The sequence below is a fragment of the Cercospora beticola genome, chromosome 5 (assembly GCF_033473495.1).
Source record: "Cercospora beticola chromosome 5, complete sequence".
Taxonomy (NCBI): domain Eukaryota; kingdom Fungi; phylum Ascomycota; class Dothideomycetes; order Mycosphaerellales; family Mycosphaerellaceae; genus Cercospora; species Cercospora beticola.
Genome location: NC_088939.1, coordinates 4,470,856 through 4,492,260, shown reverse-complemented (window position 1 = coordinate 4,492,260; position 21,405 = coordinate 4,470,856). Strand labels below are relative to the sequence as shown.

The window sequence follows — 21,405 nt, the reverse complement described above, 5'->3', positions numbered from 1 at the left end:
TTGGGTCCTTCTTAAACTACCTCAAAAGCACTGTACCAAGCACGAGTAATCTAGAACTGTCTCGCGCGCTTCGATCTCTTCCTGAGCTGAGGCCCAAACTTGAACATCACAAAAGCGATCAAGCTCAATATCGTGCCCACAATGGATAGCAGTAACCCAGCATACTGACTTCCAACATTGTGGAAGAACTGACTCGCGAATAGTGGCGACACAGCACCAAGCGTATTCCTCATGAATCCCTGCCCAGCAATCGCCGAAGACGAATTCTCGCCATAGCAATCCGCAGTGTACGAATACGTGCTTTCGAACACGAAGTAGATTCCAAACGCGATAGGCGCAAGAGCGATCGTGGGAGCAATCCAGTGGATATAGCCGTATTGGGTGAATGAGTAGATGAAGAGGCCGATTGGGAACCAGACTGCTCCGAACATGGCGCCATACAAACGGCTTTCAGGCGTGGCAATTCGATCTGGATCGTTCATGATCTTTTCGTACTTTCGCATTTGCAAGTGATGCGCGGCCCAGCCGAGTGTAGTTCCAATAGCCAAGCTGATATAAGGTAATCCAGAAACGCCTTCATTCCAGCCGCGCTTTTCGGTGAAGGTGATCGGGATGACAGACAGGAAGAGGAAGACCACGAACCAGCAGAAAGCAATCCAGAGGCCGAACGCGAAGACCACAGGCTCAGTTGCCAGCATTTTGAATGCTTTGACTGATGATGCCTTCAGCATACTCTGCAATGATGGAGTTTCGATCTCATCTGGGCCAACGTAGCGGTCGTCACCTGTCGCCTTGCGAAGCTGTCTTGCACGCCTCTGCAGAAACACGCCACCACGGGTTTCTGGGAAGAAGATGACGATGCAGATTAAGAGTGGGATGGTGCTCAGTCCTTGGATGCCCTCAACCCATCTCCATCCCAAATGTTGATCGATGAAGCCAGCGTAGACCGGAGCAAAAACGGTGCCGAAGATGGCGATGAAGGCGAACATTGCCATCGGTCTGCTGCGTTGTCGTGGCAAGTACATGTCATCGAAAGTACCGCCCACTAGAATCGTGCCAACGCATCCGAATAGACCCAGGAAAGCCCTCATTACCAGAATCGTGGCCATGTTCTGTCCCAAAGATAGGCCGATAAAGCAGAGCGAGAAGCAGAAGTATGCACCAGCATACACAATCTTGCGACCGACAAGCTCGCAGAATGGTGCAAGAAAGAGCGGTGCAATCGCGCAGACAAAGTTGAAGAGGAATAAGCCGAGCTGGCCAATTTCTGTCGAGACGCCGAACTCCGTGGTCATACTGTTGACTGTCGAACTGTAGCAGGTTGTCGAGAGTCCGATCGAGAGTGTCATCAAATTGAGCATTGTTGTGACGGCACGTTTGTACCACGGGTTCCAGTTGAAGGGGTTGACAGGGTCGAACGAAGCGTACTGAAGTACGATGAACTCTTTGCCATCCACTTCGACCAGCTCAGTCAAAGTCAGAGGCATGTCGATGTCGACCACCTGAAGCGGGCCATGATTATCGTGCAGTCCAGATTCCTTGCTCTCTTCCACGTAACGACCTCCTACCACTCTCCCAGCTCTTGTTGTCACATTCTCTTCCTGACCGACTTCAGGCTTTTGCTGGACTTCTGATCGAGTATCGGGTGTGTTTGTGTATGGAGTAGAGATTTTGTCGGTGTACCTGCTCCACAAACTCGCATTTCGAGAAGGTCCCTCCATGATGGGCTATAGCGCGGAGGTAAAGACAATGCTTTGATAATAGTTCGAAGAATGAAGCAGAGAACGAGACGATCAGCCTACCTTTTGTGCTACTTACGGAATACGGCTCCTTGAAATTCTTTTGCGACCACAATGCCACATGGTCACGAATCCGACCGCACTGATGTTGAGGATGATCTCATGTGGATCGAATGGAAGAGATCCGCAAACTGACCGTGAAGTGACCGAAAGTGAAGGCGCCATCTCACCACCATCCGGCGTTCCGCAATGTTGGAAGCAATAGCGAATATGTTCACTATTCATGTGCTGACTGAGCACTTGGATAGCAATAATTGGCTCGTTGTATTGGTCCACAGAACTGATTCTGAACGGGCAGACGACAGCGAACGTCATTGCAGAAAAGTCTTCGAGAAGCCAAAGAGTGATAACGATGGTGTCGTGGCGCCGCCGAAGCACATTGGTCTTGTCAGATTTTGGCGTGGTTCCACAAGGAGCGGGCCGCAGCTTGCATGAGTATGTTCCCTGTTCAATTGATGTCAGCTTTCAGCAGAGACCGCTCTCTTTAATCAATGTGCTGTTCTCGTTGCCCGAGCATTCTGCTGTTGAGAGCTCGAATGCTGCACGCGAAATTGGCTTGCGAAAAGCCCAGTCTCCTTCGAGATCCAGCGCGATTGAGGCTGGCAGATGGGTGGGCTTCTCGAGTGCATCGTAGTGCAAACTCTGAATTGCCACTTCTGAAAATATACGCTGGCTCGGATCATAGTTCCTGTTCACAGCCTCGTAGCTCTTTTGAATGTCGGAACATGACGTTGAAGCTGAACTCGCCGAATAGACACCGCGTGGACGCTGATGCCATAAGCCAAAGGCGCCGTCACGAAGCACATGGTCTCTGGGCAGACGCATAGTGCTGCCTTCTGGTCCTTCGACCCGGCCACGAGGTTCGTGTGGAAGCATCCGGTGGGCCACAGCACAGCTTGCCCTTCTGCACTCCGGAAGGAGGATCTGTTTCGCATCCGCAGAATGTAGATCCCACTGGTCCACCATGCATCGGACAACGTGCTTTCGAAAAGCACGCTCGGAATAGACAACACTCGTTTGAAGCATTGCTATCGCTGTAGTTGAGAGGTGGGCACCCGTCTGCTCATCTGTAAGAATCGGGCATTGATAGCCATGCGCTTCGATAGATTGCGTCCGTCTTTGTTGACATGCAAGGTGCTCGGGTCAGTTTATCGTATTTTGCAACTGACAAGCATATGGCCATCTCCAGGTGATCCATCCTAGCTTCCTATGTCGCGCCCACCACGGTCCGTCGTCATTCGGAGTGCTTTGTTTTGGCGTTTCGGTCGTTCCTGGCAGGATCACTGGGAAAAGGCAAGATTGGTACCCTTGGCCTGAAGATGTTTGCCCATGGCGCGCAAATAGAAGGCAGAACAAGTACGAACACGAAGACCTTGAAAACATGGAGATCTGGACCAAAGACCATCGGGTATGTGGAGAGGATGGCAACCTCGGATAGAATAAGGTTCTTTCCTCGTCACGAGGCTCCAACAGCGACTTTAGCCGGGAACTGGAGAAGAACTTTACACAATCCAATGCAACCTCACTCCGCACATTCGTACGAAGCCCAATCATCGACATCTCCTCCGCCATATTTCGCAACTGCCGGCCATACGCACAATTTCCTCGTGACATTATTCCCCGAAGGCGGAGAAGTGCTGAGAAATTCTGTCGGCGGCTCTACCCCGTCGGATTCCACCCACTTCACGAGCGGGGCGATGAACGAGTATGTCGCGGGCACGTTAGGATAGCCGGGGTTTGCTCCGCAATGCCCGCCGCCAGGTATCATTACCAAGCGGTAGAAATCGTCGACGCTTCCACCCATAGCACTCTCGACCTGCTTCAGGTGCTCAATGGGCCAAGTCCCTGCGTTGTACTGGTCTGCCCAGCCTTGGGAAGTGAGCAGCCTGCCCTTCCGACTCTTGAAGGCAGAAAGATCCGGCGTGATGGAGTCGATGAGCCTTCCTGCTCTCTCATCCACGATGTCGACGTCAGAAGTCCAGTGGAAAGTGGCATTGTCATAGCTCTGGTCATCGAAGACGAGATTCTTCAAAATCGGCACGCTGAAGTCCCTCGAAAGGTTGCGTTGTTGTACAGCCCACCCAGTCTCGCTGCCAAAGTCGAACCCAGGATAAACTTGTGCTCCGGTATCTGCACGCTTCGGTCCAGCATAAATTGCTTTCACAGTCGCAATCTTAGCTTCGGTCAAGCAAGTCGAGTTGGACGACGACTGGCAGGCCAGGGTGCTGATGTCGAATTTGCATGCGAGCGGATTCTCGATCAAACGATCGGCCACACCATCAATCTCATCGCAGGCATCGAGCACAGCACCAGTGACGAAGTCCAGCTCTTCCTGGGTCAGAGCAGTCTCTGGCGTCTGACTCCTCGTTAGCGAGTGGTCCGGAAGTTCACCTATACAGATACTTACTGCAGCATGCTGAGCATTCCAAAGAAAACTTAGTGCAAGATGACTATACCAATTCCCAGGACAACCCGCGTAGATACCATCGAACAATTCCGGATGGAACTGAGCCAACGCGAACCCTTGCGCTCCGCCGGTGCTGCAACCATAATAGTACGACTTGTTCGGCTGCTTGGCGTAATACTTCTCGACCAAGGCCTGGGCAGCAGGGGTGAATAAGCTTATTGCATCGTGAATCCAGGCCTGTACTTGTTCTTTGTCGTGGAGATATGGCAGATAGCCTGTGATGTTCTGGTTGTCCGCTGCAAGGTGGCCTGCATCACCGCCTGCGACTGCCATGCCCAGTCCGTTGTTGAGCTGGGTCAGCATGCCGCTGACATCGATAGTACCCGCCATTCCTCCATTTCCTACGGCGATAAAGCGGTCTTCGTAAGTATCTGGAAGCCACGTAGAGAAATGGAGGCTGTTGTTGTTGTTGCCATACGAGATGACAGAATTGACCTCGCAGAATCCGACCTGATTGAGCGTTCCGTTGACACCACCGGTGGCATTCCGACTACCTTCGGGATAGTAAGTCGCATTCAGGAAAGTTCCGTTGTACGGCTCCAGATCGATAGTCGCGAGATCCGAGCATCTGACTTGAGGCTTAAGTGAAGAGGCGAATGTGAGCGGCAAGCCCGCAACCAGAAGAATGCGCAGCAGCATTTTCGCGAAGTCTACAAAGTGTCGAAACTGGAGATGCCAACGTATACCCATGTTATAAGAAGAACCCAATGTAGCCGGCCTGCCGAGTGTCGGGCAACTCGAAGCATTTCGCGATGTTTAGCCTGCGGGCCTAGACGTGGGGATGAATGTGGAGGCCGCCGGGCACTGGTTTCAGTCGTCACACATCAAGCGATCAGAGTAACGTCGCGTGGATCGAAACAGGTACGTCAAGGCAAGCTCAACTGTTGCGCCTTATTACGCACTTAGCGAGGAAGTTCTCGAGCTACTAACAACCCTGCCTGTCCTTGGGGCTAAATCACAGACCGCGACAGCCAACTCCAATTACTGGTCTGACAACAAACAAGCACCTCCTCAACGACGTCGTGCACCGGTGGATGTCCCATAGCAGTCAGTGTATCCAATATGTTGCACCAGTATCGAATTGTCTTTGCCGAGCGACATTTCAGAGAGCTACCGACCTTTTGTCATAACATGGATGTAGTCGCTCCTCACGCACATTACGCAGTCGTCCGAAAGCCTCAGTCAGTTCGTCAAGCAATGACGACCCCGGCTTTGTGCCAGCTGGCGCACAGCGCAAATCTGACCAATTCTTCGCCAAGTACGGTTGGCGTGAGCCACGCTTTACATTCAACGATCTCACAGACTTCCCGCGACGAATGTTTTGGGTGACTCAGACCGTCACTCCTGAAGATTGGGATATGAACGAAATGTCAGCAACACGGAAATGACTGAACAAGAAACTGCAAAAGTCTGCCCGTTTGAGCCTCAAGGGGTGGGGAAACATGGCACTATACTTCACTCGCGCCGCCGAGGGCTCTGGTCCCCGAGTGAATACGTGAACGGATCGAAGATTGTCACTTGAAGATTGTCACCCAAGAGCATCACGGCAAGGACCACGTCAACTGGAAAGTGCAATCATTTGCAAGGCCAAACTCCGACGAAGAAGACGTCTCTGAATCGCCAAACTCTTCTGACATTGACAGTGACGACAGCGAGGACGACAGCGAAGCAAGCAATGCAGTACTCACCAGCTCTTCGGGAAACGACGCTTATCGTGAGGAACTCACCAACCTCCCTGAAAACGATGCTCGATGCTCGAAGCGACGAAGAAGCGGAAGACCAAGAGGGACAAGAGGGACAAGAAGTCATCAGCCTTTCTTCACTCGATGCTCGAGGTGAAGGAGAGCGAGTTAGCACTCCTCCTGCGCCTCTTGTCACCACCCCTCCTGCACTTCTTGACGCTCATGAGGTGCAAAGCAAAAACGCCCCCAAGCCCTCTTCACCACTCGCCCCTCACCGGCGGATGTCGGACAGCAGGGTCTCTCAAATGTCGCACGAAGAGCAAATTCTGTTTGCAGAGCGGAAATTCAAGCAGCTGCCTTCGTTTAATGCCGACCTTGAGGTCTCCGACCTTCCACCTCCACATCCACTCTTTCAGCAAGAGTGGAACGATTCTTTGGCTAAAGCAATTAGTCTCTGGAACTCACTGGACTCCAAAGCAGATGCTGGATCAAAGCCCTTTGTTACGCAGCCCTGGTGCGAGAGCCTGGCTTTATCTTCACCTGCACTCTTCGAGCATGGGGGTTCTATTGGATGATGGGATGCCATGGTCCTTGTGTCGTTGATGACATGATACGCTTCTGGCAGACAAATGGCGATCATGTCGCTCTGAGGTCCGGTGCGCGCCTTGATGGCAGGGCTCCAGGATGCAGGACAGAAATAGTGGATATCGACTGCTGCTTCATGCTGCCACCTACAGCCCTCTGTTCTGCATGCAGGAAACCACATACTCTCTTTCGGTCCGAATACATCATCCAAATCGGCCTGCATCGCTTGACGGTTGACAAAATCGATACTTTGGCCGACGACTTTTCTAAAAATGCCAATCATATGCCCACCATCTCCCATTTCCAGGGCGACGCTGGTTGCAGACATGTCCTTCACTATGCGATTGAGAGCAAGAAGATCAACAGTGACCGTGCCAAATTCTCTAAAGCCGGCCGTTGTCTAGGCCATCGAGGCACAGCTGCGTGTATCTTCCCACAACCCACTATCGATACGCCACATCAAGACAGCGATATCCCTCCACAGACATTCGACTACAGTCAGATAATCCGATGTCCACAAGCGTGCCCCCACCAGGGATCTGACACCTCACTTTGCTGGCCGGAGCTGTACACTCACTATGTGTCAACTCGTATCTCTCATGAGATGCTGCCGAAGCACCCTCACCCAGCGCTGTACCTACCATGTCCCGGTTGTTAATTCACGATGGCGACTACGAAACTTTAAACTTCATCAATATATGCGTGGACGCGGGGAAATGTTGCGATCAATCTGGAAGCCGCATATCAGCACACTGAATGCCAACGCTGGGGCCATCACATTGCAAGTTATTCGTTCTTCCAGGACAAAGATGGAGCAACTTCTGCTCCATGATTGGGTTCATACTACCTCAACCCCGATGAGATAGGATTCTTATCAAATACCAAGTTCGACAGAGTTGTCGGTTCAGTTGGCATGCAGCCAGTAGATGCCTTCAACCCGGTCTGGAAGGTTCCAGCGGACTGGTTACAGGTGACTGGAGCAGACACGCATCGTGCCCACTCTTTACTCAGGGCATTGTCTTTGGGGTGGTCGTTGGATTGCCACAACGCTCATATCAACTGCCTACTCATGCAGGGTCATCCAACGACCAGAGACGAATATGACGCATCATTGAGAGCAAGATCTCCAAGGGTCGACAGACAATCGAAGACATGGAAACAAAAGGCAGCATAACTTTCTCCATGCTGGTGGAGCACAACTTTCACTATCAACCTCGAGGACTTCCTGCGAGCGCGACCCACACATAGCACCAGACCAGCGTAGTTGTCTTATTCACGATAGCCATTCAATCTCTCGAAAGCGCGCTGTTCTTGGGGTTGCTGACATTAATCACTTCTCCTTGCACACGAGGAGCTGTCATGCGAATCTTCCCATGTTCAAAAGCGCGGCTGATAGATCACCAACTTACCTTCGTGGTGGTTGTCGTCTGGCTAGCTCGATTTCCTGCCCACGGTGAGCAGGAAGTCGAAGTAGGTTGGACATGCATCGCATTTACTCTTCATTTGAGGCGTTGTCCTGGCGATGCGCACTGGATTGCAACAAAATCCTCATACCTCCCCGGTAGTTAACGAATAGTATATCCGACCATGAGAGACGAATGGGTTTGATCAATGTGTCAATCCTCTGTTATGCTCGCTATGCAGTACTAAATAGTCATAATCTCATGAATGACAATGCCAGCTATTGAGGCTTGCTAACCTCCAACAGCGCCTTGCCGAAGTTCTTGCCTTCCAGCATACCAACAAAGCCCTCAGGAGCGTTATCGATGCCCTCGGTGACATGAAGCTTGACCTTGAATGAGCCATCGTGGATCCATTGCTGCACATTCTTTTGGTGCTCTGCCCAGTACTTTGGACCGAAATCTGGGTCTGCGACAATGAAGCCTCGAATCTAGAACACCGTCAGTGAGATGTCTCAAGTTTAGTAGTCGCTCACAATAAGACTTACAGTTAACCTCTTTGCGACGACCTGCATCAAGTTCTTCACACCGTAATGCTGCTCTGGCTTGAGGTTATATTGCGAGATCATTCCACAAGCAACAATGCGTCCGAATTGCTTCAGATGCGCGATGGCGGCCTCGAGCTGCTCGCCGCCCACATTCTCGTAGTAGATGTCGATACCCTCTGGTGCCAGACGCTGAAGTGCTTCGAGTGGCTTCTCACTCTTGTAGTTGAACCCAGCATCGAAGCCTAGGTCCTTGGTGATGTACTCCAGTTTGTCATCGCTGCCGACGGAGCCGATCACAGTCAGGCCTTCGTGTTTCGCGAGCTGACCAACAAGCTGGCCTACGGCTCCGGAGGCTGCTGAGATGAAGATTGTCTGTCCCTTCTTTGGCTGGCCGATCTCGTACAGAGAGCTGTAAGCTGTGAGACCAGGCATCCCAAGTGGTCCAACGAAGTTCTTAGGGTCGAGGTTGAACGGGTTGTCGATCACCTTGTAGCCCTTGGCCTCCTCGGCGCTGACGACAGTGTACTCCTGTGTTGCTGCATAGCTGTAGTGGACCAGTTGGCCGGGCTTGAAGTTCTCGTTGTCGGACTTGATTACGCTGCTGATAGCCGCGTTGACGATTGGCTTGCCCTTCTCGAACGGTGGAGAGTAGGACTTGACGTCTGGCTTCCTCATGCGGCCACGCTGATATGGATCGAAAGAGACATAGTGGACTACACAGGATCAGTACTTTGACCCGCCCATAATTGTTCCGCTTAAGCTGGACGTGCTCACCTTTGGCAGTGAAGCCGCCTTGTGGTGGTTGCTGCTCAACGTCGAACTCTGTGCTCTCGACGGTGAGGTCCTTGCCAGGCTTGGGCAGCCCGTCTGGGTAGTCAGCAAAGATGAACTGCTTGTTCTGAACCATTTTGGGCGATTGTAGTGAGGCGTTGATGTGTTGGTATTTAGTGAAGATCAATTCCTGTAAAGCGGGACACAAGTGAGGGAAGCGACGTTTATTATAAGTAGCCAAGGCAGTAGCTACGCGGAGGCATCTAGCTTACAAACCTGTCAATGTCTCGAGGTACGCTGGGTCGGTTTACGGCCGTGTTACGTAGCCAGACACGCCAGAGAAGGTTCCTGCAACAATTTCGTGAGAGCCTTCGGAGCAGGGTCGGCATGATCATTGATCATTCGGCCATGAGCCTCGGATGTGTTGCTCAACGAGGAAGAACACCGGCTCTGGCGACACGAGTCGACCACGAAATCTCGGAGTCGAGTCGCTGTGCTAGCGGTTGCGCCGTGGACGCTATCTGCACAGGAAAATGCCCCTCCTCGGCGGCGTGCTCAGAAAGAACAGCGCTCCGAGCACTGGGCAATGGCCGATGTTCGACGAGACATTATTTCGGCGTGCCACTCCAAGCAGTCATTCTTGGCTGACCTCAGCCCTACAGAATCGATAGCGCTGTGACTGTCACCATAGCGCTCTTCCCTCCACATCACACTCCAACATGGCCGACGAGAAGACACCGCTGGATCTTCCGCCCGCCTACGATGGCACAGGCGGCGTTGCAGTCCCAACCGCCCAACCGCCACAACGCCCTGGTGGCGGCCCGCGAGCGCCGCTCCCATTGAATCTGCCCGCGCTGAACATGATCCGTGGCAAGCGTGTGATCCTCGCATCTGCTTCTCCTCGTCGCAGGCAGCTCCTGGCACAGGTAGGTTGTTCTCTCACGCAAAGCTCATCTCCTAGCCATCTACATCATGCGCAACATCTTTCTTAATGCAAAGCTGAGCGAATCTCTAAAAAGTCTCCACCCCCATAGATCGGCCTCAGCAACCTCGAAATCATCCCCGCATCCGTCCCCGAAGACAAAGACAAAGGTCTCGGTCCCTTCGAATACGTCCTCGAAACCGCCTCGCAAAAATGCATGAATGTCTACCAGACCACCATCGACGATGGGAAAGACAAGGGCGGTGAGCCAGCATTGGTGATTGCAGCAGACACTGTAGTCGCAAGCCACTTTGGCGAAATCCTCGAGAAGCCGAAGAACGAGAAAGATCACTTCCAGACACTCAAGATGCTCAGAGATCAGAATAATGGTTGGCATAAGGTCTACACGGCGGTGGTGTGTATGGCGCCATTGGAGAGTTTGATGGATCCGGGGTATGCGATTGAGACGCATGTGGAGGAGACGCAGGTCAAATTTGATCAGAGTGTCACGGATGATTTGATCATGTCGTATGTGAGGACGCGGGAGGGAGCAGATAAGGCTGGTGGGTATGGCATACAAGGAGTGGGAAGCATTCTCGTGGAGAAGATTGATGGGACGTTTGACAACGTTGTGGGGCTACCATTAAGGGCTACGCTGCAATGCATTGAGAAGGTGGTGGTTGAGCCTGGTGTGCCTGAGGAAGTGGACGAGGCTTTGTAGATTCGAGGACACATCCCGTGGGATGAGCGGTAGAGGGCATGAAAGCGTGCCGCGCTATGATAGACTGCGAATACGGCGCATTGCTGAACATAGACTGTCAGCTGACTCGGCTACCGAATGAGTACCGAAGGTTTAATCGTTTCCAAACATTGCAGGCTCTCCGAGAAGAGGAAATTGAGAGGAAAGGTGAGACGTTTGTAACGATTGTAGTGGAGAGGTCTTCCATCGGCTTAGGGCCTCTTCATATACACAAAATGCCGTCTCAACGTGCCACGGCCTCCTCCTCCTCCACCACCATTTCCTCACCTCCCCAAGTCGTTAATGAGTATCAAGAGACACTATGTGAAGTGAAGGGCTCGTCATAATACACCTATGCCGTACTCGCCACCAAACTCCTGCGCTAGAAATCGCTTTTCATATTTGTACATTTTCGTTTTGTGTTCTGTTGGTCATTGCCGCGGCGACTACTGTTTGTCGCTGAAGTCCGGATCGGGAACGTTGTGCGAGACGGACCAATGCTATACCGCAAGCTCGCGATCCTTTGCCATTCCTTCCAGGACGGCCTGTACGCCTCCTTCGCGGAGTCTGGCGAGGACAACTGACATACCCTTCTGTGCCTTGGGCTGGCTCTTTTCGGTGCGTTGCATACCGATGCTTTCAATGGCCGTGCGCACCGCTCCAGAAGTCCAGTTTTGGAAGAAGCCCGGCTTGACAGGTTCTTCATCCCCTGCTCCTGTCACAGATGTCGCACTCGCCTGCTGACCCCATCGTTCTCTTCTCTTTCGGATCTGCTCTCCAATGCGACTTTTCAGTGTCACACTCACATCGACATCGGTGCGCTCCTCGTTTGCCCCGGTGGCGGAAAGCGGTTCCGGCCTGCGATAAGTATGCTTCTCAATGACTGAGAGCACATTGTTCCAATCCAGGTTGCGGCTGTCGGTAGCCATCCACCCCTCCTTTACATCGATCACGCTTTTCTCCAAGATGAAGCTCTGCGTGCTGCCATCGTCGTTCGCTCCCAGTGCGCTCTTTGGCAGAAGCTTGAGCACAGCCGTGGGTAGCCGGCTACGCTTCAAGTGCAATCGAACCGTCGTCAGGCGGCCAGTCTCGGGGTCAAAGTGACGCTCGATCGTGTCGGTCGATGCGACATGGCGCGAGTAGGGGTTGGGATATCGCAAGAAGTATGCGAGGGAGACGGCGCTGAAGCCGTAGTCGTAGGTATAACTGTTGCTGTAGAATTTGACCATGGTCACACGTGCCGTCGTCTGCGAACGCCGCCCATCACCGAGCAGTGTGCAGATATGGATGGGACAGTGGGCGATGCGCGACTGGTGATGGTGGCGGACGTTGGTGAATGATGATGAAGGAGCTGCCAACTCCGCACGAGACTGTTTGCTGATTCCAGCCGCTTCTTCGCTTCGGCTCCAATCCGTGCCGCGCGGAGCCACGGCCGGTCACCCCACCACGCCCGCGACAAGTCATTCGACTCATGCCGTGACATCGCTGCTCGCCGATTCCAGAGCTCGAGAGAAATTCCACATCGATCGACTGATATTACGGGACAACGCACCACACCGCTGGCCATGTCTCAGGATCAGGCTGTCGGCGCACCGCCCGCCGTGGCAGAGGTCAAGGATGAGATCAAGCCTGCCTCGCAGAAGATCGATCCATACAATGTCGCGGGTGAAGTGGACGAGTCTGGCAATGTGAAAGCCATTGACTATGACCGCCTCATCCAGGAATTTGGCGTGCAACCCTTGACTGAGGAGCACCTCAAGAGATTCGAGCAGGTCACCGGCAAACCAGCTCATCGACTGATGCGACGGAAATTGTTCTTCTCACACCGCGACTTCGACAAGATCTTGGACGTATACGAAAAGTATGGCACCTTCATGCTCTATACCGGTCGAGGTCCCTCGAGTGGAAGCATGCACTTGGGACACACTGTGCCATTCCTGTTCACGAAAGAGTTGCAGGAGATTTTCGATGTGCCACTTGTCATCATGTTGACAGACGATGAGAAGTATCTGTATACACGCCAAAAGAATGATGGAGTACAAAAGAAGGGAGCTGAGGTGGAAGACTTCATGGAGTTTGCACATGAGAACATCAAGGATATTATTGCTCTTGGGTTCGATCCCAAGAAGACCTTCATCTATACCGACTACGAGTTCGTAGGAGGCCATTTCTATTGGAATGCCTCGGAATTCGAGTCACTCGTGACAAACAACCAGGCGTTCGGTGCTTTTGGGTTCGGTGGCAGCACGAGTGTCGGATTGACATCATACCTTGCCAAACAATGTGTTGCAGCGTTCCCGTCCTCATATCCAGAACTCTTTGGCTACAAGGACTATCGGTATCCTGATCTCGACCCTGCTGGCAAGCGGCGGCACAAGGCGCTGTCCAAAATTCCAACGCTCATTCCATGCGCCATCGACCAAGAACCATACTTCCGTGTGCTACGAGATCGCTGCGAACGCATGACGAATCCTCACCCGAAGACGACACTGATCCTTTCAAAATTCTTGACTGCACTACAAGGTCCAGGTGGTAAAATGAGTGCTTCTGACAAGAACTCGGCCATCTTCATGTCAGATAAGCCGAACGAGATCAAGAACAAGATCAACAAACATGCGTTTTCAGGAGGACGGGAAACGAAAGAGGAGCATGAGAAGTATGGCGGCAACCCAGATGTTGACGTTGCCTGGACATATCTGTCATACTTCTTGGAGTCCGACGAGGAGCTCGAAGACCTGGCCAACCAGTACCGTGCTGGCAAGCTCATGACTGGCGACATGAAGAAACGCTGCATAGCAGAATTGCAAAAGTTTGTCACCGACTTCCAAGAACGAAGAAGCAAGATCGATGACACCGTGATGCGCGAGTTTACAAGATTACGAAAGCTCGAATTCAATGGCAACCCGAACCCCACCCATCCGCAGGGCGAATCAGAGGCCAATGGGGACGCAAAGGGCGAGGAGAAAGTTGTGCGTGAAGACGGCAAGTTGACTAAGGGTGAAAGGAAAGCTCTCAAGATCGCACAGCAGAAGGCTGAAAAGGAGCGATTACGGCAAGAAAAGGAGAGCGGTCAAGCACCTGCACAGAAGAGCACTGATGATGCCCTGTCAAGTGAAGCTGACAAGCTGAAGTTGGTCGAGGGGGATGTCTCGAAATCATAAAATTAGATGTACGATACTGGAGCGTTCATAGTGAAACGCAACTACAATCGGCGAAGATGGCGCGTTAAACCCATCTCGAAGGGTCAAAGTCGCTGTACAGAGTCTCGAGTAGAGTGTCAGGAGCATCAGGTCCAACATCATCGTGCTCCCTCCAGAGCGCATTCAAAGCAGGGATTTGCTCTGAAGCACTTTCAGCTTTGCATGTGAAGTGCTTGGTACGCGTGGGTTTTACGACGTCGCCTGGAATGAAATCACTTTGACAAGAACAGAACGACTAGAAATGCACGGCAACCCTTCGTCTGATCACGAGGAACAGTATGACTCCGATAGGAATCTGAATCTTTAAAAACTTCCTCTGCCGAGAGGTATCATATCATAACTATATACAATCTGAAAGAAGGATCCCATTCATAACTTCATTTCGCACACCCCACAATCATCTAAGCCTTATACGTGTGCATAACATGAGCGTTGCAGTAAGCCTTAAGGCCCTCCTTACCCCACTCACCACCAATACCAGACTCCTTGTGCCCAGCAAAGAAAGCCTGAGGTGTGGGCTTCTCCCACGAGTTGATGAAAACGGAACCAGCTTCAAGTCTCTTACCAATCTCCTCAGCATGCTTGACATCCTTACCCCACACACAAGCACCCAGACCAGCATTGCTGGCGTTTGCGCGCTTGATGACTTCCTCCTCGTCTTCCCATGGCTGGGTTGGGACGATAGGGCCGAAAGGCTCTTCTTGGATGATTTTGCTGTCGTTTGGTGGGTTGTCGATGATGGTGGGTTGGATGAAGAAACCTTTGCCGGCTTGGACTTCTTCGGATCCGACGGCGAATTTGTAGCCTTGCTTCTTGGTGTCTTCGAAGTAGGTCTTGACTTTTTCGTATTGCATTGCGTTTTGGATGGGTCCGAGGAAAGCGCCTTCGGATGGGGCTCCGACGGTCAAGGTCTTGGTGAAGGAAACCATTTCGGAGAGCATCTCGTCGTAGATGTCCTTGTGGATGTAGATGCGCTTGGTGGCGACGCAGACTTGGCCGGAGTTCTGGAAGGCACCCATCACGAGTTCTGGGGCGACTTTTTTGACGTCGACGTCTGGGAGGACGATGGAGGCGTCGTTGCCGCCGAGCTCGAGGGTTACGCGCTTGAGGGTTGCGGCGCAGGCTTGCATGATCTTCTTGCCTGTGGCGATGGAGCCGGTGAAGGAGATCTTGGCAATGTCTGGGTGGGCTGTGAGCATTGGGCCCAGGTAGTCATCGCCGCCGATGGCCTGGAGGACACCAGGTGGAAGGACTTCTTGTGCGATCTCGACGACCTTCAAGGTGGTGTATGGGGTGAACGGCGATGGCTTGACAATGATCGTGTTACCAGTGAGGAGAGCTGGGATGATCTTTCCGAGGGAGAGGATGATTGGGAAGTTCCTGCCAGGTTGTCAGCTTATACCTCAAGCGAAGTATGCCAGTCTGGCACTCACCATGGGCAGATAGCACCAACAACACCAAGAGGTGTGTAGCGAGTGGTGATGACCTTCTGGTCGTCCTCCATGCTCTCCTCTGGAATGTCCAGGTTGCTGTGGTGGCCAAACCAACCCTCAACACCGCCCTTGGTCTCCATCTCGGCAATTTGTTTCTGTATCACATCAGCATGCTGTCCCATGACTCTTCTCAACCGACATCGATCTTACAGGCTTGCCAGTCTCTGTGCAGAGCAGCTCGGTCATCTCGTCGGAGTGAGCGAGGAGGGCATCCTTGAACTTGTTAAGCAGTTCCTTCCTCTGCTCAAGAGTTGTAGTCTTGTATGTCTCAAAGGCCTTCTTCGCAGCGGCGACAGCCTCATCGACGTCCTTCTGACCTCCAATTGGGACTGGCCATAGCTTCTCGCCAGTCGATGGGTTAGTGCCGTGGTGTTGATCTTTGGCACTTCGCTTCTCGCCGTTGATGATGTTGTAGAACTCGTCAAACTTGACGGTGCTAACCTTGGAAGGAGACATGATTGCTGTGATTGTAAATTGTTTCTATCGGGGGTATCACTTGAGCAAAAGAAAAGACAAAACGAGAGGTTACCGTAAAGCTTGGGCTGCAGGCTCTTATAGTCGGCAGATGGAGTGGACCTTGGTAACCGTGGCTACAGTAGTCCGCTCGCAGCACTTCGCCTCCTTCGTAGATGGAGGGCCTTGGCCGCCATAGAACAAGCGGCAGACGAGGTGAGGGGCACGACGAGTCGTAGGGCAATTCTACGGCCCCGCCATCTGCTTGTGTCGACTTCCCGAAGCTTGGACCCGCTGCGAGCCCTGCGTCACTCCACACAAACACCAACACGAGTCGTGCGTGTCAGTCCTTTGGCGCGTCCGAGTTGGCATCTGGAGTGTCAATCCTTCTCTACGCCGATCCTGGGCTGAAGATGTTTGTAATCAGCGCTGATTCTTGATGTCATGAGGCTGTCCAAGCACGAGTATCGCGACAACTCGATAACAGCCTAGAGATGCATAAAACTTCCCCGCGCACCCACACGTGTCATACACGTTCGCAGCACGATCCGTGAGGCGTCGTCCCAAACAGGGAATTGCCGCAAGCTATCCCCAGCTGGTGGTTGGCATCAAAGAAGTCGACCGACATGTTCCGACTCTCATCTTGTGTGCTGTGCTCCTCCGTCGTGAGCGTCTACAGCTGACCTGCAGCACACTGGCATAAGGTACTGCTCAGAGCTTCGATAGGCATTGGCATACGCTGCATATTCTTGGCGCCTTCGTAGACGCGGGTCATAGGCCCACTATGTCACCGAGGAAGTCAATAAGGAGAAACGACCAGGATGGTCTATGCCTATGCCTGATCTGGCAACAAAGGCTAATTCGTCGAGCGAGGAGAGCACGAGACACATCGTTTACGAGTAGTGAGACGCCTCTCAGCTTCTCGCAAGGAAGAAACCGTTTCCCTTCATGTTCGTCAGCCGTCGTGGAACTGTGCATCGTTCGTACGTAGCTGACGAGATACTGGAGGCCTTGATAGCAAAGCATGCAGATGCAGATGCAGGATGCAGATTGTGACTGGCGGACATATCTCGGGTATAAAGAAGGAGCTGTACGACATTCGGCGCTTTGGGCCTCACTTCCGTGGCCTACTGCAGCTGCCTCGAACGGACTGAGGCTGTTGGCTCGGGAGGAATCCTTTACGGGCGGTCCTTCTACGTGGTGTCTTCAAGACACAGAAGTACTTGGCAAGCAGTCGCAACAGCAATAGATGCGCATGTGGCAGGCGCAAAGTAGTGATGGTATGTACAAATAAAGCTGCTATTCAACATCTACCTATACCGAGCGTAGAAGATGAGGAATCTCACTCATCCCGCTCACGCTCATCACGATCCTCGTCGGTAGTGATACTCAAGCCGCTAAGACTAGGCGTCTCGTTGCCCTTCTTCTCCTTCTTGTCTTTCGAGCTTCCGAGCTTCAGCACGTTGCTCCAGTTCCTACCGCTCCCTCGAGCCTGCTCTTTGCTTTCTCGACCCGAAGTCTCTTTGCTTTCGCGAGCGCTGCTAACACTGGCGTTCAGCGAATTAGCGCCATCTTCTTCATCCTCGGCGGGGACACTGGTAGGCGTGTTCGTGTCGAGCTTGGATTTGTTGCGTTGGAACTTGGGAATCCCGAAGCCGCCCGAGGATGACTTGCGCGAGAGCTTCTGCATGAACGATTCCTTGCCGCCGGAGCTGCCATTGAGAAGCGGCGAGGGCGCCGCTTCGGAGACGTAGGAAGGCGTTCGAATGAGGTCAACAGAATTCCGACCAGATTCGGCGACAGAGGACTCAGCAGTCGTAATACTGCGAGTGTCCCGAGACTTGCGGCTGTTGGGTGGCGAGAAATCTTCCTCATTTTCACCCTGCGCAAGGTTCGGAGTGTTAGATGCAGATCCAGCGTTCGAGGAACCCTCTCCTTTCGACTTCGTGAGTTTCATGCTAGAAAGGAACGACTTGAAGTCTTTAGCTGCAGGGTTGAGCTTGGCGGCGTCGTTGGCAGGCGCCTTTTCTGCCTTCTTCGAACCCGGCGGCGGCCTACTGCCAATCGGGCCCAAATCGGACACTCGATAGTCATCGAACTGGTCATCATCCTCATCTTCGGTGATATCGTCAGGGGGACCGCTGCCGCCGTACTGTGCGGAAGGGCGGCGCGAAGGATGACGAGATCCAAAGATTCGAGACTGCTGAGGATGACTTTGATTCCAACCCGAGCCGAAAGCAAGCGGGCTACTTCTGTTACCACTTGCGGCGTCTCCTGAGGGCCAGTTGTCCACTCCCCACCGGCTGCTGTCGAAGGAAGGTCTCGGTAGCTCGCTCGAATGCGTAGAGCCAGGTCGAGGTGAGGTTGCACGCTTAGAAAACCTTGGCCAGCCACTTCCCTCATTCCTAAACAGTCCAAGTGTACGGCTGCGGCGTGTGCTTGCCGGCATCGAGGGTGCATCAAAAGAGATGTCACCGAATGGAGGGCCACTCAGCATGGAACCAGATATACTACTATTCCTCTTGCGCGTATCCAAGTCTATTCCCGGAATGCCACCGTCTTGGCGAGGCATCGAATTGGACTTGCTGAGGGCTGGACCCTCGTCGCCTGACGATGTTTTGGCTCGCTGCTTGATACCAAACATACCACTGAACCGACTCCCAGCCCCGCCACCACTAGTGGCACGGTTCGAGCGGTTCGAGCGTATGGAACGAACATCAGAGTCCATAATGCGCTCTACACCCTCAGGGGACCCGATCAGGTTCTGTGCGCTTGCTCGAGGGCTAGCAAACACACTCGCCGGTCTGCTACTCCTTCCAGAAGCTGGCGATGCTGGTCCGGGATCGTACGCAGCCTGGTTCTGTGCCACTGTAGCAGTAATTCCAGGTAAGCCGGGCAGCGCGCCGAGGCCTGGCAGAATCATTTCTGTTCGCTTAGTGTCTCCTTCTCCGAAAAGATCTGCAGGTAAATATTCTGCGCCAGCGCCTGGGCTCATGGGGGCGCCGCCGGTCAGCTTCTCGCGGTCCTCGTCGGACATGGCAATTCCGTCCGTGGGACCGGCCAGGCTCGTGCCGTTTTGGATGTTAAAAAATGCTGGCACTGTCGGGAACAACGAAGCTGCGGCTGATGCTCCTGGCTGGAAAGGCGCCGATGCGATGGGAAAATTGGCCATGCGAGGGCTCTCTGATTGACTGACTCCGCTTTGTGCTCTGCGACTCCGATTGCTGTCACCCCTGCGCAGTGGTCTCTCCTGCGTAGCAGGAGGCGATGCGTACTGCTGTGCGGCTTCTTCCTGCCGTCTCTTGGCGCGAAGCTGTTCCAGATAGGCTTGCTGCTCCGCGTGCATACGCTTGGCCTGTTCCAGTTTCGTGTGGGTGGTGGCATACTGGTGCTGCAGGCTCTGGTAAGTGATCTCCCACAACCTCTTCTCCTCAGCGTCCTGCTGAAACTGCTGCACAAGATTTGGCTCTTGCTCAGTGAGGTTCGGCGAGCTATTCTTCATGACACGCTCCAATTTCTTGATTTCGCTGCTCTTCTCCTTCACTTCGTCATCGAGTGCTTTCACAGCGGCTGCTTCTACCACCTGCTTCGCACGTAATTCTTCTGCGTCTTGTTCCGCTTGCTGCAAGTATTCTTCTTTCTCCTTGATGATTCTTTCCATGTCCAATCTCATCTTGGCGGCTTCTTCATCCCAGCGAATCATGTCATCCTTCAATTTTTGCCGCTCCTGCTTCTTTTGCTGAAGAATTCGTTCGTGTTTTGTTCGATCATTTTGCGCGATGGTGTTTTGTCGCTCCAATGTATTGACCTCTTTCTTGAGGTTGCGGCTGGCCCTGTCACGCTCCAATGACTCCGCCTTGAGCTCGTCTCTCTCCTTGGCTAGCTCGTCTTTCTGTCTCGATTCTTCTTCTTCCTCCTCTTTGGCCTGTCTCTCCGCCTCGTCTGTCTCCCTTCGAATGGCGTCGAGCTTCTCGGTCAGCCGCGTGATCGTTTCCGCGCCCTCTGGAGGCTCGTTGTCGTCCGGTGGAGGATCGTGTTTTTGGAGATCGAGGGCAGATGGCGAAGCTCTTCGACTCTTTACACTTCTGCTTGGTCCCAAACCAGTGCTATTCTCGCGGGTCATCGGCACGGCATCGGGTAGGGCAGGTGCGACATCCTGCAGTGCACGATACGGCTGAGCGTGAATAGCAACTTGCGGCCCATCATATTCGCCTTCATCATCGAGAGAGGGTGCAAAGAAGTCGGCCGAGGCGTGCTGCTTGGTGCGGAAGCGAATGGGCTGGCTCTTGGAGGCAAAGTCCATGTTGTTCACCAGTGAGACTCGCACAACGTAGAAACAGCCTGGCTGCAGGCCCATAATCAATGCTCCTGACTCTTTAACCGATAGCGATGCAACGACATCTCCATTGACCATGATCTCGAAGCGGTGTGTGGTTTTGTTCATGCGAAGTGGGCTCTCGGGCAATTGCCAATGGATGATGGCACCGTCTGCTTTAACTCCGGCCAGGTCTACAACGGGTGCGGAGGGAATATCGAAGCCCAGCAGACCGGCGAGGTCTTCGAGAGGGCGATTTACGACCTGGTATGCGCGCCAGAACAGCCTACACGAAGCACATCAGGAATTTGATCGGAGCGGGGAAGGCGAGCGCGGCGCATACCATGACATGGCCATGAAGACCACGAATGGCTTGAAGTAGACGGCAGCCGGTACCGCCATGGAGTTGACGAGCGTGTGGCCCATAGCGATCAAATAAGGAGCGTAATTGGCGTCGGTCGAGAGAGCATCTGCAAACACTGCTACCCAGCCAGCGGCCTGATGGGGCGCCTTCGGTCCGGCCATGGTGGGCGAGGGTAGCAGTAGCAGTAGCAGTAGCAGCAGGCCAGCATCGAGTGAGCGAGGAGCAGCGAAGGAGGTACCAACAATGCCAAAAGCAGCGCCAATGCGCATCCAATATGCAAAAGGGCACAGAGTCACGACGAGGCGCTTTGCTTCGGCAGGCGTCCAAGTCGGCAGCAGCAGGGCAGACGGGCCAAGCAGCGGCAAAGCGTGAAGAAAGCTTGGGTGACGGGCGAGTAGTCAGCAGGAAACGGCCATGTGCGCCGCGAACCAGGGCCGGCCGAGGGATGAAGCATGTGCTGTGCTGCGTCTCAACGCATGGGAGGTACTGTGGTACTGTTGTTGATTGCAATTGCGTCCTCCTCCTTCTCCCGGCTCCAACAGTAGTGTATACAGGTCTTCCACCTGCTCGTACAGTCCTTCGCTTCGTATTCCTGCCCCCGCGGCCTGCTGCAGCATCCTCGGATCGGCCTTTTTGTGTCCGGTCATCTGACGTGTGGCATCGCGAT

General features: G+C 53.3%; 9 protein-coding genes across 9 annotated transcripts; 2 read left to right on the top strand and 7 right to left on the bottom strand.

The window, feature by feature from the left end:
• Nucleotides 1-50: 50 nt before the first annotated feature.
• On the bottom strand, nt 51-1,721 carry RHO25_008939 (uncharacterized protein; the record flags this gene model as incomplete). Its single annotated transcript, XM_023604741.2, has 1 exon — nt 51-1,721. One exon carries the CDS (start codon nt 1,719-1,721, stop codon nt 51-53), a length of 1,671 nt encoding a protein of 556 aa, XP_023460595.1.
• A 543-nt stretch (nt 1,722-2,264) lies between these two features.
• On the bottom strand, nt 2,265-2,624 carry RHO25_008938 (uncharacterized protein; the record flags this gene model as incomplete). The annotated part of the gene is made up of 1 exon (XM_065603119.1): nt 2,265-2,624. One exon carries the CDS (start codon nt 2,622-2,624, stop codon nt 2,265-2,267), a length of 360 nt encoding a protein of 119 aa, XP_065459191.1.
• Nucleotides 2,625-3,321: 697 nt separating this feature from the next.
• On the bottom strand, nt 3,322-4,905 carry RHO25_008937 (uncharacterized protein; the record flags this gene model as incomplete). The annotated part of the gene is made up of 2 exons (XM_065603118.1): nt 3,322-4,155; nt 4,207-4,905. The coding sequence occupies 2 exons, from the start codon at nt 4,903-4,905 to the stop codon at nt 3,322-3,324; spliced, it is 1,533 nt and encodes a 510-aa protein (XP_065459190.1).
• A 3,309-nt stretch (nt 4,906-8,214) lies between these two features.
• On the bottom strand, nt 8,215-9,388 carry RHO25_008936 (uncharacterized protein; the record flags this gene model as incomplete). Its single annotated transcript, XM_023604739.2, has 3 exons — nt 8,215-8,424; nt 8,482-9,194; nt 9,256-9,388. 3 exons carry the CDS (start codon nt 9,386-9,388, stop codon nt 8,215-8,217), a joined length of 1,056 nt encoding a protein of 351 aa, XP_023460597.1.
• Nucleotides 9,389-9,971: 583 nt separating this feature from the next.
• On the top strand, nt 9,972-10,895 carry RHO25_008935 (uncharacterized protein; the record flags this gene model as incomplete). The annotated part of the gene is made up of 2 exons (XM_023604738.2): nt 9,972-10,178; nt 10,287-10,895. The coding sequence occupies 2 exons, from the start codon at nt 9,972-9,974 to the stop codon at nt 10,893-10,895; spliced, it is 816 nt and encodes a 271-aa protein (XP_023460353.1).
• A 518-nt stretch (nt 10,896-11,413) lies between these two features.
• RHO25_008934 (uncharacterized protein) lies at nt 11,414-12,142 on the bottom strand (the record flags this gene model as incomplete). The annotated part of the gene is made up of 1 exon (XM_023604737.2): nt 11,414-12,142. One exon carries the CDS (start codon nt 12,140-12,142, stop codon nt 11,414-11,416), a length of 729 nt encoding a protein of 242 aa, XP_023460352.1.
• A 336-nt stretch (nt 12,143-12,478) lies between these two features.
• RHO25_008933 (uncharacterized protein) lies at nt 12,479-14,074 on the top strand (the record flags this gene model as incomplete). The annotated part of the gene is made up of 1 exon (XM_023604736.2): nt 12,479-14,074. The coding sequence occupies one exon, from the start codon at nt 12,479-12,481 to the stop codon at nt 14,072-14,074; it is 1,596 nt and encodes a 531-aa protein (XP_023460351.1).
• A 440-nt stretch (nt 14,075-14,514) lies between these two features.
• On the bottom strand, nt 14,515-16,062 carry RHO25_008932 (uncharacterized protein; the record flags this gene model as incomplete). Its single annotated transcript, XM_023604735.2, has 3 exons — nt 14,515-15,493; nt 15,547-15,701; nt 15,757-16,062. 3 exons carry the CDS (start codon nt 16,060-16,062, stop codon nt 14,515-14,517), a joined length of 1,440 nt encoding a protein of 479 aa, XP_023460350.1.
• Nucleotides 16,063-17,401: 1,339 nt separating this feature from the next.
• Nucleotides 17,402-20,899, bottom strand: RHO25_008931 (uncharacterized protein; the record flags this gene model as incomplete). The annotated part of the gene is made up of 2 exons (XM_023604734.2): nt 17,402-20,660; nt 20,718-20,899. 2 exons carry the CDS (start codon nt 20,897-20,899, stop codon nt 17,402-17,404), a joined length of 3,441 nt encoding a protein of 1,146 aa, XP_023460349.2.
• Between the last annotated feature and the right edge of the window lie 506 nt (nt 20,900-21,405).